We start from the raw sequence: 15,230 nt of genomic DNA on the forward strand, positions 1-15,230 counted from the left end.
GCTGGCTGTAATCAACACAGTTTAACATGTTGTATTTTCATTGCTGTCATTTTTCAAATTTTCTGGGTTTTTAATTCGTTTTTTTTTTTTTGTGTGTGATCCAAGAGCTTTTTAGACATGTGCTAAAATATATGAATATTGGGTGGGGGACCAGACAAAGAAACACATATATATTCTTAAATGAAAGACAGTCCACTTCAATTTATAAAGATATTTTATGTCAGCACAGATAGCTTTGAGAAGGATGAATGTAGCAGAATTGGGTGAATACAGAGATATCTACCATGTAAGCTAAATAAGCAACACCAACCTTGTAATCAATGAAGTGAAAAGTGTCAAAACTGGATTTCATTCATGTTTCTAGCTGAAGCATTTTTTTTTAATTTTTTCTTTTAAAAAATACGGAATACTTCACAAATTTGTGTGTCATCCTTCTCTGTATCATTCCAAATTTAGTATATGTGCGCTGAAGCAAGCACTGCAACATTGTTTGCAATAGCAAGATAAATAGAAAAAGCTCTGAATAGCTATCAATAGAATACTTGAATATATTGTGCTATATGTAGAATATATTATGTAATTACAAAAAGAATGTTTTAGAGCTATAAGATTGACTTGTTGCAAATGTGTATAATGATCCCACTTATGTTTAAAAGTGAAAAAGACTTCTAAAATCGTACATTTATGTTTATATTTATATATTATTTTTAATATCATAGAAGAAGGTTTAGAAGAATACATACCAGGAACTTAATATTGGTTAAGTGTGGAAGTCTTGGGAAGTTGCAAAGAGAAAAAGGAAAAGGAATAGAAGGAATTAGTCTATTATTATTAGTCTAAGATTATTAGTCTATTTTTTTATTAGTCTATTTTTTTTTCATCATACATATTTTACTGTTATGAAATTTATAGTAGCCATATACAGTGGCACAAGCCTGTAAACCCAGCTACTCAGGAGACAGGAGAATCCCAAGTTCAAGATCAGATTGGGCAAGTTACTGAAACCCTGTCTCAAAATAAAAAATAAAATGGGCTGGAGATGTAACAAAGTGGTGAAACATTTGCCTAGCAAGTGTGAGGCCCTGGATTCAACCCCCAGTACCACAAAAAATTGCATAAATAAATAAAAATGTAAAAATGAATATTAAAGTAAGCTGTATTAACTTTTGATAATTGGTAAGACAAATCTAATTAATGCATAAATTTTGTAAATGAATGATTAGAATTTAATTTTTTCTCATGAGAATAAATATCAGGGTAATTTCTTTTTCTATGACATAAATCTAAAGTATATAGAAAACATACTTGAAGTGGAGAGAGACTGGAGTCAGGATGCTTACCTCCTCCTCTGAAGGGGATATAAGAAGCTCAACATTTGTTTAAGGAGTTATTTGCTAATCTTATTGCATTTTTCCTCATAGATTAAAATTGTTTCCTCATGCTTGTTTTTCAGCTAACTCTTTATACCTCATCTACAATGGAACATGGAATTGTTTTATGCCTTAAGGCAATGCTCCATGTCCTGACCTTGTGAATCTCTGAGAATGTTTTGTTCTGTATAACTTAAAGGTCTAATGGTATGATCTGGGAATACTGTGCCTTTTCAGTCTGGAGATACTTCACCATTTAAGATGCTTCCAACGCCAGTAACAGAAAACCCAGACTATAACTACTTTAACTATAAAGAAACCTGTTACCTCATAACTAGGAGTCAGAAGTAGAACTCCAGAAATATTATAAGCAGCAGCTAAATGATATGATCAAAGGTCTCAAAGTATTCCTATTCTCTCCTCAGCCATCTTCATTATGTAAGTTTTTTCTCAGGCTGGTTACAGTAATTCCAGAGGAAAAAGACATATATACTGTCGTTACAAACAGGAAAAGTAAACAAAATTTCCTGTTGGCTCTTTCTTAGAAATAATTTTTTTCTCAGAAGTCCTCTAGCAGACATTTTTCATAAGTCATGTTTAATTGGCAAGTATTGCATCACAAGCCTGATGCTTAACCAATGACTTGTGGGGGAAGTAACATCACCATAATTAGCTTGGAAAAACCTTGGAGTGAAGAAATATTGGAAATCAGCAGTCAAGACCACCTATAGTAAAAAAATTTCATTAATACGGTTTCCCACTTTTGCTTAGCTTGGCTCCATTCTCTTCTCTGTGATGCTTTCAATTTCAGTCTCCAGAAGATGGTAAAGGTGAATAGAGCAGGGCCTCATATCTTTTCAGGTTCACTCACATCAAGAGAAAAGATCATCTGTCTCATGCAGAGTTCATACAAAATATCATCGTGCCTCATTGCCTCTAAGTCAGGTGCTTCTTCTTAAACCAATCAGGCTAACAGTAATGCCGTGGTCTAACAGGTCAGGCCTAGTTTGTTTCTCAGAGGAAAATTGTGACACTATTTAATGAAATATGATTGGATGCTACAATACAAACTGACATCTATTACAATTCATACATTTTGCAGTTCAGCATCTATATAAATTTTTCTTGCCATATATACAATTTAAAAATGTTTCCAGTGTTTACTTTTATCAACTGTTGATATAATATGAATTGTTACTGACTCTTTGGGAAATATCCTTGCAAGAATAACTGCTATTTTTTAAACTTTCAGAGCAACAGATTAATTAGACTGTTGTTAACTTTAAATAAATTGAATATTATAGTGTGTGCCAGTGAACATGCCATAACATATCCAACATACTGTTGATGGAAATTTGGATGATTTTCAGTTTGAAGGTATTGCAAGTAGTTGAAGAAGCTTTTTTAGAAAACTTTATACCACTTTCTTAAAGCATGATTAACATATGAAAAGCTTTCATTCCACAAAGTTACTAAAAAGTTACTGTATACAACGTGATGATAGACACATATTTTATCATAAACAATGGTGTTTGGAATGTTAGTACTAGGAGACTAAACAATTCAAAATTGTTTTCCTTTTATGAAAACTATTGAACATGGACAAAATTATTTTTTTATTTTAACCAAGCTTTTATTTTTTCTTCCTCTAACTTTATTACATGGGATTATTACTTCATGATCTATACACACATGCATATTAGTATGTACTTCATTAATCTTTCACTTCATGAATTCTGATCATCTTTTGTTTCTCGTAAAACATTTCAAATGTATCTCACAATTTCAACTGACTTGTTGAATATTACATATTTTTCTATAATGCTGTGGACAAAACTAACAGAGGGTGTATATTCATAAGAGAACACAAAACATCTACTTTAATTTTCTTTCAGTGGACATTAAAGGTACTTGAAAGCAGAGTCAATTTTACAGAGAAAGAAAAGGAAATTCCAACAGAGTCTCTGGAAAGTATTCTAGTACCATTTAGAAATCAGAGAGACTTTCTAACTGCTCTGTCCATGTGTTAAGTAGTCCTTGATTTAAAAGAGCAAATAATCCCACTTGAATCAAATTGTGAAATATGATGTATTAAGAACTATGTAATGTTTTGAACGACCAACAATAAAAAAAAGAAAATAAATAAAATAAAATAAAAGAGCAAATAAGCAGTTTGAGAACATTTCAACAGTGGAATAATTTTTCGATATCAGGGTTTATTTTCTGTGTCCAGTCATTTTTTGCAAGAAGTGGAGATCAATATAGAATGTTTTAAGTAGTCAAACTACATAAATATTCCTTAATTAGGGTGAGTAAAACTACAAGAAAGTAGTGCCTCCTTAAAAATATTTTAAAATTGTAAGGGTCCAGCGAACGTCGTTGGAGGAAGAGACCACCAAGGGACCAATTCATGCAACCACACAAGGGGGTTTATTGAGAATCCAGCGCACTGGGGCTCCGTGCTCACTCAACAAGGGAGAGCCGCCCAGAGCCCTGAGCAGGGGTTGAGCAGTGCTTAAGTACACTTTTTGGGGAGGGCAGGAACTTTACATACGTCAGGGTCCCCTTTAACAAATCATTATACACCGCGGGAAAATCAAACAACAATTCCTGAACATGATTAGTACATTCATTGGTGGGAACAGGTTGGGCGGGAGTGATAGGTCAATCCTATGGAGGGGATACATTTAAACTGATTGGTTTGGGCCCTGAATGCCTACGTGCCAAATTGCACAGGGTCCTAGGTTATTAAACAACTAAATGGTCAGGGGAAATATCTACTGGGCAGTCCCGGGAATTTTCCTAACAGCTACAGGAATTTCAGGTTTGGGGTGTAGCATAGGAACTTAACAATACCTGGTCCTTTACATTTTAACTCAGGCTTTGCAGCTTAGAAACTTTACAATGCCCGGTCTTTTACACTTTAACTTCAATTTCTTTTACTCTTACAAAATCATAGATTTAGGACTAGGGTACTTATTTAAGTGATACTCATATAAACTAAAAATAAAAATTAAATTATACAGTAGTTTTAAAAGAATTACTTAATAAATTTACTTAATAAATAAATTATTTAAACCAGAATTTCTAGAACCCATAGTAAATTGTATTATAGAAGTAAAACATATGTAATTGTTTTTTCTAACTTTATGAACCTTAAAAATATATGAATAACTGCAAAATATTCTTACTGACATTTTCTTTTTTAATTGAATTTATTTTTAAATACATGACAGTGGAATGCATTACAATTCTTATTACACATAGAGAGTACAATTTTTCATATCTTTGTATGTTCATGCCAATTCATGTCTTTATACATGTACTTTGTTTTTTGCATTACAATTCTTATTACACATATACATACCACCATTTTTCATATCTCTGTTTGTATATAAAGTAGGTTGATACCCAATTCATGTCTTCAAACATGTACTTTGGATAATTATGTCCATCACATTCCACCATCATTGCTAATCCCCTGTGTCCTCCCTTTTTCTCCCACCCCTCTTCCCTATCTAGAATTCATCTATTCCTCCCATGCTCCCCCTTCCTACCCCACTAAACAATTCAAAATAGTTTTCCTTTTATAAAAACTATTGAATATGGACAAAAATATTTTTTTCAAAAACTCTTAAAACAATCTGCTCAAAGGCATCTAGAAATCAAAAACATGGGGAATAATAATTCAGATAAGATAGAGGGAAAACAAGTCTAAGAGATGAACAGGGAATGTAGTGTATGACCCTTCAATCCTGGAAAAGTTTACCCATGGAGGGAACTGGTAAAAGACTTAGAAGCAAGGATTTTGACTGATTTTTATACCTACTGGTACAGTAATTGCAGTATAAGGCTTTAGTAAACCCCTTTCACTTTTTGTTAAAGATTCAACAGTAGTATCCCCTAAGTAAAGGTTAACCAGAACTAAACAAACTCTCACAGGATAAACAGTATATCACCCAATTATTTGCAATAAAAATGACATGAATATTCATTCTCATTAGCAGTAGATGTAACCCTCTTTTCTTATACCCCATGAAACTAAGTAATATTTTAAATTTTTTCATACTTTAGCTGTTGAAACAAAATTATTATTGATCTTATTTTCCATTTTAGGAATTATTTTATTGGCTTAAGCCTAGATGTTTTCTTAATAGACAACCTTTCCTCTGATTCGGATGCTATAAGTAATTATTAAACATTCATATGATTACATGGTTTGGGGTTATTTTCTTGTGTTCTGTTTTATCTTGCTGCATTTTACATTTAAATAAATCAAATATTGAGGTGGGCCCTGCTGCCCTTGAGGTGGGCACAAATTTAGTATTCTCATTTTCCCTATGTAAAGACTCATTCCAACATTTCTTGAAGAACGTCCAGTCTTTCTCCACTGATTTATAAAACTTTCATTTTTCCCTATTCTCATAGTTATTTTTCCAAAAGCTTTCCATTACTATAAATAGATCTGATTAGTAATTACTGTAAAAATACTCTCCCAAGTCAAATAATGGAAGAAAAACCAAATTTTAGATCACAGTAAATTTCAGTTTAATGGATCAAAGGCAATAAAACTGGTGATAGATACTCAATAAATTTTTGAAAAGTGAAAACAAAAGAATAGTTTTTAAAATATCTAACATCCAGAGAAAATGCTTATTAAATGTGGAAAAGGATGTGGTATGAAAATTCACAAACAAAATAATCCCATTTTGAAAAAGCTTAAGAAAAAGGAAACAGAAATAATGAATATTAATATACTGTGAGATAAGAGAATGAGAGGATTTATGTTGATTATGTTATTCTTCGAATCAGTTTCCTGAAATTAAACATTGCTCACTTTATGCATGCAATTACTTTTCAGTAGAAGAGGAAAAGATACAAAATTCCTCAAGAGTAAAGGCAAGGAAAGTTCAGTCGGGAAAAATTATGTACAGGCTACTCCAAAATGTCAGAATAAGCACTAGTTCATTTCTCTCCTCCAATCCGTTTTAAACAACAGAAAAGTTAATTCTTGTATAACGAATAACTTCAAAAGGGTACTGGGAAAAAAGAAAAGAGGGGAATTCCTGGAAGATGAAAAGCAGATGGGGAATGGACACGGATATAGTGGAAGAAGAGGTGGCAATAAGAACCAAGGGCTTTGAAATGGGAGGCTAGGGAGACCAGACAGTAGAAGGAAGGTTCAGGACCCAGAACCTCAAGCTTTGGCTAAGAGTGGAGCCCAGGCTAATTGCTCCCCTCTGGACACTAGGCAATGTCTGGCTTAGGAGCTGCGGTGGGGGTGGGAGTGTTTGGCAGGAAGGGGAGGCCTCTCTCCTGGCAGGAAGCTGCGCTACGGAAAGAGGGAGGAGACTGCGGCGGCGGCAGCAGCTGGTGGAAGCCCAAGGTGGCAGAGGGGCCGCCACCACCAAGGGGAAGGCAGAGGGCCCCCCGAACCCAGCACCAGCAACGCCGCCGCCCTCTTCGCCTGCCCCGCCGCCCTCATAATACTCTTTTCGCCTGCGGATCCTCCCCTCGCAGCTCTGGCAAGCACTCACTCGACTGGTCGCCCGCGGATCCTCCTTCTCCACGGGCTCTTAGCAGAGGCAGCAGCGAGGTGTCCGATTTGGGCACGTGAGGCCCGCGATCTCCGGTGGTGGACGCCAGGCAGGGCAAGGCCATTGGTGGGCGCCAGAAAGGAGGGAGGGGGATGGGATGCAATCTTGCAGGAGATAAGGGTAGAGGTGGGCGCCAGGCTGGCGTGGGGGAGTGTGCGGTGGGCAACAGGAGAAAGGGGGTGGGTGCCTTAAGAGCCAAGCAAGGATTTGGAAGTGAGCACGGGAAAGCAAGGAAGGTGGATACAAGGGAAGCCGCTAGGGTAGGCACGGGGGGGGGGCGTGTGGCCAGCAGTCTGGGACGCTCAGTGCAGGCGGGCACTGGGTGCCAGACAAGGTAGTGGAAAGACAGACGCTTTGCAGGGGATCTGGAGTGGGCACCAGTGGCAGGTGGGGGCGGGGGAACTGGACATTGAACCAGGAGGAGGTAGCCCTTTCCCTTCTGCAGAGTTCCTAATCCCAGGCAACACTCCAGCCACTCCAGCCCTTCCCCTCAGCCTAAAGGAACCTCAGAGAGAGAGAGAGAGAGAGAGAGAGAGAGAGAGAGAGAGAAACACTGCAGGCACGCAGCCAGGATTCCCAGCATTGCTGCCAGGCTCCTGGGGAAATTTTAGGCGCCTGTGCAGGGTACATAGAGACATCGCTATGGGAGAAGTTCACCTTATGGCATATTGGGTATCTGTCTCTATTCTCTGTCCTTTCCCTGCAGGCATGAAGACTCCCAATGTACAGGAGGCCGAAGGGCAACAAACCAGGGCAGCTGCAGGAAGGGCCACTGGGTCTGCAAACGTGTCCAAGAAGAAAGCTTCCCAGAAGAAGCACAGGGGCAGACCCTCATCCCAGCCCCGCAGGAACATCGTGGGCTGCAGAATTTCCCATGGATGGAAGGAAGGCGATGAGCCCATCACCCAGTGGAAGGGAACTGTTCTGGATCAGGTGCCTATAAACCCCTCTCTTTATCTGGTGAAATATGATGGAATTGACTGTGTCTATGGCCTGGAACTTCACAGAGATGAAAGAGTTTTGTCTCTTAAAATTCTTTCCGACAGGGTGGCATCATCCCAAGTTAGTGATGCCAACCTTGCAAATACCATAATTGGCAAAGCAGTGGAACACATGTTTGAGGGTGAGCATGGTTCTAAGGATGAATGGAGGGGGATGGTCCTAGCCCAAGCACCTATCATGAAAGCCTGGTTTTATATTACCTATGAGAAAGATCCTGTCCTATACATGTACCAGCTTCTAGATGATTATAAAGAAGGTGACCTCCGTATCATGCCAGAGTCCAGTGAGTCTCCTCCAGCAGAGAGGGAGCCTGGAGGAGTTGTAGATGGCCTGATAGGTAAACATGTGGAATATACCAAAGAAGATGGCTCCAAAAGAATCGGAATGGTCATTCACCAAGTGGAAGCCAAACCCTCTGTGTATTTCATCAAGTTTGATGATGATTTCCACATCTATGTCTATGATTTGGTGAAAAAGTCCTAACTCTTAGGGTAAAATGTGCCACAGCTTTGGAAATAAACGTATAATTTGTAGACACTCTAAAAAAAAATGCTGCTTTTCAGTGTATTGAAAGTTTAAGGGTCCCTGAAAACCCAACGTTTTTGCCAGCATAACTGTTGTTTTGTGCTGAAAAATACAAGTTTATGTGGACATGACATGCTGTGTGTAAGCACTTTGTCTTGTTGAAAAGATTGAGTGTGTTTGGTGGATGGGGCACGAAAGGAAGGAACAGCTGTCAATTCAGGCTGTGAATAAGTGCAGCTAGTATCATAATCACTCATCTAAAAATGGAACAAGACTTAGCTGGTCTGATCTGGTGGGGAGGGGAAAGGACTAATGATGGGCTGTGGGGGATGGGAGAGGAGGAGTTGTCTGCTTAGGAAGAGGTACAGAGGGGCCAAAAAATTGGGAAGCTCCCTGCGGGAGGGATAGGCTACTGGAAGGCAACCATCCCATCTGGAAGGGAGTGAAGGATGTCCAAGAGTGAGATCTTGGGGCTGAGAGTAAATCACTCAGAGTAAATTGTGTAGAGAGGGACCCAAAGAAGCTTAGAAGTGGTCCAGAGTAAGGGAGATGGGAGGAGGCCAAAGGACACACAAAAGGAAGGTCTCTGCATGGGTTGCATGACCAAAAGTGGAGGGGAAATTGAGGAAGGAGCAGTTCGAAGAGGAAAGAATGACTGAGGAAATGAAAATTGGCGGGTGGGGGGCATGAGCAGGTCCTATGAGGGATGGAAAAGGCCAGGAAATGTTAGATCCCTGGCTGTATCCATTTTGCCCTCCCTGGCTCTCTGCACAAAGAAAGTGGCAACTGTCAAAGAAAGCAGATGCATTGGAGATTCCCTAGAAGGGCATTGTGACAGGGATGGATGACTCAGACAACTTAAGGGGAGCCAAGTTTATAACTATAAAGCTTTTCTTGTTTCAGGGAGTTTGTGCCACAAATGTCCAGCAGAACCTCAGCCCTCAGCCTAGACACACTAACATGGTGCTCCATAAACCTGGGCAGTGAGAAAGTATTTTATCCAGAAAAAATGGAACCTTGCTGAAGCCAGGTACAGCAGTCCCACCACTGTTCTTCCTCCTACGGGAATGTTCCTTGCCTCCCTAGAGAGGAGGAGCATCAGAGGATTGAACCTAATGTCTCTCCAGGGCATGGCGAGTACTTCACTATCCATGCTTCTTTCAACAGCTGTCTGAAACCACACAGGTGGCAGCAGCCCATGCTCCACCCAAGGGAGGCCCTCTTCCCCTAGGAGCCCCATTCTGGCTATACTCCACACAAAGCCTGTGGCTACTGACACTACATTGGTGCTTCCTGGCCATCTTGTCCCCTTTAAACTCATGGGGAGCTGTGATGGAAGTTTGTGCAGCTCTCCTTTTGTTTCCAGGTGATATTGATGCCATGGTTGGTTGGGCTGGAAGTTGTGATTTTGTACAACTAATTGCTTGGACTGTATAATGCCGCATGGAAGGGTTGTGGTTGGTGGAGGAAAAAAGGAGTGACAACCGCAATAAAATCCCTCACAACTGTGGTGTCCAGCTCATGGGTCTGTGTCCTTTTCTTCTTCTTTGTCTTGTCTTTACCTAGTCCTCCTGAAGTCCCCCTCAAAAGTCTTTCTTTGGCTTCTGCATTCCTGCCCCTCACTGGAGTGTATGGTGTCCCTCAAGAAAGAGCGATGGTCTATCACTGCTACCCAGGCTTCCTTAACTCCATGCATCCTGGGGTAGAGTGGAGCTCCCAGGAGTTGAAAGAAGGTGGCAAACCCAGCTCATTCTCCACCCAAAATTGACCTGAAGCTGAGTGCCTCAAGAATTGCACAAGGCAAGCCCACCTCGCCTTAGCAGGGATGAACTTTCTTTCATACAATTTCATCCAGCCAACACCAGCAGGCTGCCTAGGGAACAATGTCAGCCAGCTGTCTCATTTTGTTTGTGTTTGTATTATTTTCTTCTTTAAATTATATACTTTGGACATTTGAGGACTTTGCATAATGTAAAGCCATTTCTGGCCTCTCCTGAAAACCCAGACAGACAAACAAAAAACAACTTTATTGGGGTCTACATTCCAACAAGGATACTAGGAGCCAGGTGTGAGGTAGCACTCAACCCGTTTTAAGCTCAGAATCCCTCTCCTGATGACCATCCCACACTGGCCTGTGTCTCTCTAGCAAAATGCTCAGGGGACACCTGGAGACATTTTCATTTATGATGGGGCTTGACCCGTTGAGGCTAGACCCAGGGAAATCTATCTTTTTCTTTTTTTTTTTTTTTTTACATTTGTTTTGCTCCCATTTGCTTTTTAATTCTCTGCCAGGCCCTCTTCTATGCACAGATACTGATACAATAGAAGCAAATCAAAACTCTTACTCTCACAGAGTTTTCATTTTAGTCTGGTAGGGAGGCAGTCGCCAAGATAAATTAGTAAATATAAAACATTTTCATAGTTACCAGTGCAAAGAAGGAAAAACACAGTAAGGAACAGGGAAATGAAATTGAAGGCAGGAGGCTGAGTTTACAGACTCACTGAGAGCTTGGCTTTTGAGTGAGGTTCTGGAGGGTATTGGAGAATTAGCCCTGTAGTTTTCTGGAGGAAGTAGCTTTCAGACACAAAGATTGACCATGTGTAGGCAGCTAGGGAAAGGGTCTTAGAGAAGAAAAAGAGAAAGAGATGAATGCTTATCCGTAATGGTGGGGGGAGCATGGGAAGAATGGAGGAACTTTGGATTGGGCAAAGGGGAAGGTTGAGAGGGGAGGGGTCATGGAGGTAGGATTCATGGTGGCATCAGTACCCTAGGTACATGTATGATTGCAGGGATGTTGCATGTCTACATCGTGTACAACCAGAGAATTGAAATGTTGTATTTCCTTTGTATGTGATGATTTGAAATGCATTCTGGTGTAATGTACAACTAAGTTGAACAAATAAGAAAAAGAGAGAGAAAGAGATTTGGGAAAACAAATTTCTGACCCTTTGTGTTCCTAGCCAACAGTTTCTTAACTGCTCCTAGCAAAAATCAACTGCAAAATGTTCTTTAAAGCACTTCCTCTTATGCTAAGAAACCTTCACCCCCATCCTTATATTAATGAACCCTTATAAATTATTATCTCCAAGGTTTGCTTAAGAATACACAATGGAGAGTTGGTTGTCCCCTTTCTGAAATCTGTACTTTCATGCCATCTCACTAATCACCTATAGGTACAGATCAAGCCTATAGAAACCTGTAGACAGAAGAAATTCACCATTACCCTCCCTTGGAATCCTGCCTCCTACTGAAAAAGCCTTTTCTGCTTTAAATGAATCTTGCTACTCTGCCTCCACTTGTCTGTGGATCTGATTCTTTGAATTAGCTAGTCAACCCACCTGTCATCACGTGTTACAGCATTCCAGGTAGAGGTATAACGAATTCTGTGGCCCAATTCAGAAGAAGACCTGGTTTATTTAAGGAGGAACAGGCAGAATCATTATAGCTGGAGCTAAGTGAGCAATGTAGAGAATAGTAAGAGGTTATTTCAAAGGGGTAATGGAGATCTGAGAGTCAGATAGCTTAAACCCCTGCAGGGTGGAATGCAGAATGGAATTTGGCTTTTCCATTGAATGTAATGGGGAACCATTCAGCTATTTATAGCAGAAACTTGACATGATTTTTCCCATATTTTAAGGGGATTACTTTGGCAACTCTAGTGATAGTCTATATGGCGTGTTTAGATGGAAAGTAGATATCAAATATACCGGTGGAATAGAAGAGTGACCTAGAAACAGATTTACATCTGAGAAACTTGAATTCTAATAGAGATGATATTTCAGATCAGTAATGAAAATAATTTTATTTAAAAAATAATTAATTAAATATACAACCAGAGATATGAAAAGTTGTGCTCTATATGTGTAGTATGAATTACAATACATTCTGCTGTCATTTATTTTTTTAAATCAATAAAAAAAAGGAAAATCTTAAAAAAAAGATTAATTGATCATCCACATTTACAATATAAATTTACTTAAACTTGTCATCATACTTTACACATGAAATAAATTTCAGATCAATGAATATATGGAAATATTACCATGGATCCTATTAATTTTTATAACTAATATATGTTAATATGTTTAAATTAATTTAAAGAAAATTACACAAATTGTATAGCAACACATTTTTAAGCATTAATCACTAATAAAAATAATGTTGTTAAAAAAATGCCAAAACTTTTAAAGTAACGTTATATAACATTTACTTTTAGAATATAATTGGAGCAAAGGTTCATTCTTTTTTTCCTTTGGAACTGAGAAAGATTATGCTTAAAGTCACAAAATGCAGAAACTGAATAAAATGTTGACAATATTTATTATATTAAAATATGCACCACCCTATTTGCAAAAATTGACCTGTATATAGTAGTAAAAGTAAGATTAGTATACTAACTTTGATGACTTAAATTAATAAAAAGAATAGCATAGATTATGATTTAATGCAAATGACAAATACAAATTGGGCAAAAAAATGAAACAAGAAACCACATGGTTGAAAAAATTATTAATTTATTCTATTCCCCATTACTTACCCTGCATTTTCTATATGTTATCTTCTAACACATATCATTTACTTAGTTCATTTATTGTTTTTTTTTTCTCTTTCAGAATGTCAGCTTTATAAGTACATGAATTTTCTTTCTCTATGTTTTCTTATGTATCCAAGTTCTTAAAATGGTACCTGGTATAAATATGTGCTCAGTAAGTATTTTACAATTTTATGAATCTCACAGTGTTCAGGAAAATGGAAATCAAAATGACATATGCAGCTAGGTTCAGTAGTGCACACCTATAATTCCAGCAACTCAGGATGCTGAGGCATGCACTCCTGTACATGTTCAAGACCAGCCTCAACAAAGAAGAAGGCCTTAAGCAACTTAGCAAGATCCTGTCTCAAAATAATAAAAGGTCTAGGGGTTTAGCTCACTCTTGGGTTCAATCTCCAGTACCAAAATTTTAAAAATGAAATATTTTTTCATATGGATCGAATCAACATGTATGAAGTTTGAAAATATGTATTGACAACCTGGACAACAATTCAGAGATCCTATGCATGGGTGGGAGTTTAAATTGGAGATAAATTAGTCATCTAGTGAGTTTGGAGGTTGACATTTTCCATCAGTTTCACTCTTACATTGTTGAAACACAATTCTGCATGAGTCTCGTGTTTTTGTACATCTTATAAGCAAAGAATTATTTATTCTTTGTTTTTTTCTATCTTTTAAAGGATGTTTGAGTAACAAAAATCTTTGTAAAGGTCAAATGTTCTCTCTGATTTATGTATGCTAACCTACAACAAGGGAGGGTGGGGAGGTGAAGAATAAAAAGTCCATTAGATTAGGCAAAGGGAAGGGAGCAGGGAGGGGAATTTGAAAGACAGTAGAATTAATTGCTCACAAATTTCCTAGCCTCGCTGGGGATATAGCTCAGTTGGTAGAGTGCTTGCCTAGCATGCATAAGGCCCTGGGTTCAATCCCCAGCACCACCAAAAAAAAAAGGAGATGGAAGATGTGGGGAAAAAGGTACACTTGTACACTGCTGGTGGGACTGCAAATTGGTGAGGCCAATTTGGAAAGCAGTATGGAGATTCCTGGGAAAGCTGGGAATGGATCCACCATTTGACCCAGCTATCGCCCTTCTCGGACTATTCCCTGAGGATCTTAAAAGAGCCTACTATAGGGATACTGCCACATCAATGATCATACTGGCACAATTCACAATAGCTAGACTGTGGAACAAACCTAGATGCCCTTCAATAGATGAATGGATAAAAAAAAATGTGGCATTTATACACAATGGAGTACTACTCAGCACTAAAAAGACAAAATCATGGCATTTGCAGGGAAATGGATGGCACTAGAGCAGATTATGCTAAGTGAAGCTAGCCAATCCTTAAAAAACAAATGCCAAATGTCTTCTTTGATATAAAGAGAGCAACTAAGAACAGAACAGGGAGGAAGAGCATGAGGAAAAGATTAACACTAAACAGAGACGAGTGGGGGAAGAGAGACGGGAAAGCATATGGAAATGGTAGGAGACCCTCAATGTTACACAAAATTACATATAAGAGGTAGTGAGGGGAAAGGGGGGGAACAAGGGAGAGAATTGAACAACAGCAGATGAGGTAGAGAGGGAAGATGGGAGGGGAGGGGAGAGGGGATAGTAGGGGATAGGAAAGGTAGGAGAATACAACAGTCACTAATATGCCATTATGTAAAAACGTGAGTGTGTAACCGATGTGATACTGCAATTTGTATTTGGGGTAAAAATGGGAGTTCATAACCCAATTGAGTCAAATGTATGAAAGATGATATATCATGAGCTTTGTAATGTTTTAAACAACCAATAAAAAAATAAAAATAAATTCTCGAAGTACTAGCCAGAGCAATTAGACAGACAAAAGAAATTAAAGGCATAAAAATAGGAAAAAAAGAAGTTAAATTATCGCTATTTGAGGATGGCATGATAATATACTTAACAGACCCAAAAGGGTCTACGGGTCTACAAAGAAGCTGCTAGAGGTAATAAATGAATTCAGCAAAGTGGCAGGTTATAAAATCAACTTGCATAAATCAAAGGCATTCCTGTATATCGGCGACAAAACCTCTGAAATGGAAATAAGGAAAACCACTCCATTCACAATATCCTCAAAGAAAATAAGATACTTGGGAAACAACCTAACAAAAGAGGTGAAAGATTTATACAATGAAAACTACAGAACCCTAAAGAG

General features: G+C 38.5%; 1 protein-coding gene, 1 non-coding gene and 1 pseudogene across 2 annotated transcripts; 2 read left to right on the forward strand and 1 right to left on the reverse strand.

The window, feature by feature from the left end:
* Positions 1 to 395: 395 nt before the first annotated feature.
* LOC113177839 (U6 spliceosomal RNA) lies at positions 396 to 479 on the reverse strand (annotated as a pseudogene).
* Positions 480 to 6,739: 6,260 nt separating this feature from the next.
* LOC144250794 (spindlin-2) lies at positions 6,740 to 8,767 on the forward strand. Its single transcript, XM_077793903.1, has 2 exons — positions 6,740 to 7,033; positions 7,674 to 8,767. Exon 2 carries the CDS (start codon positions 7,676 to 7,678, stop codon positions 8,450 to 8,452), a length of 777 nt encoding a protein of 258 aa, XP_077650029.1. The 5' UTR covers positions 6,740 to 7,033; positions 7,674 to 7,675; the 3' UTR covers positions 8,453 to 8,767.
* A 5,148-nt stretch (positions 8,768 to 13,915) lies between these two features.
* On the forward strand, positions 13,916 to 13,988 carry Trnaa-agc (transfer RNA alanine (anticodon AGC)). The gene has a single exon. It is a non-coding gene; the product is annotated as a tRNA-Ala (tRNA).
* Positions 13,989 to 15,230: the final 1,242 nt, after the last annotated feature.

This window comes from Urocitellus parryii, chromosome X (genome assembly GCF_045843805.1).
Source record: "Urocitellus parryii isolate mUroPar1 chromosome X, mUroPar1.hap1, whole genome shotgun sequence".
Lineage (NCBI taxonomy): Eukaryota > Metazoa > Chordata > Mammalia > Rodentia > Sciuridae > Urocitellus > Urocitellus parryii.

What these genes read in the sequence shown, in the direction of transcription:
- LOC144250794 (XM_077793903.1), top strand. Translation starts at nt 7,676, where the DNA reads ATGAAGACTCCCAATGTACAGGAGGCCGAAGGGCAACAAACCAGGGCA.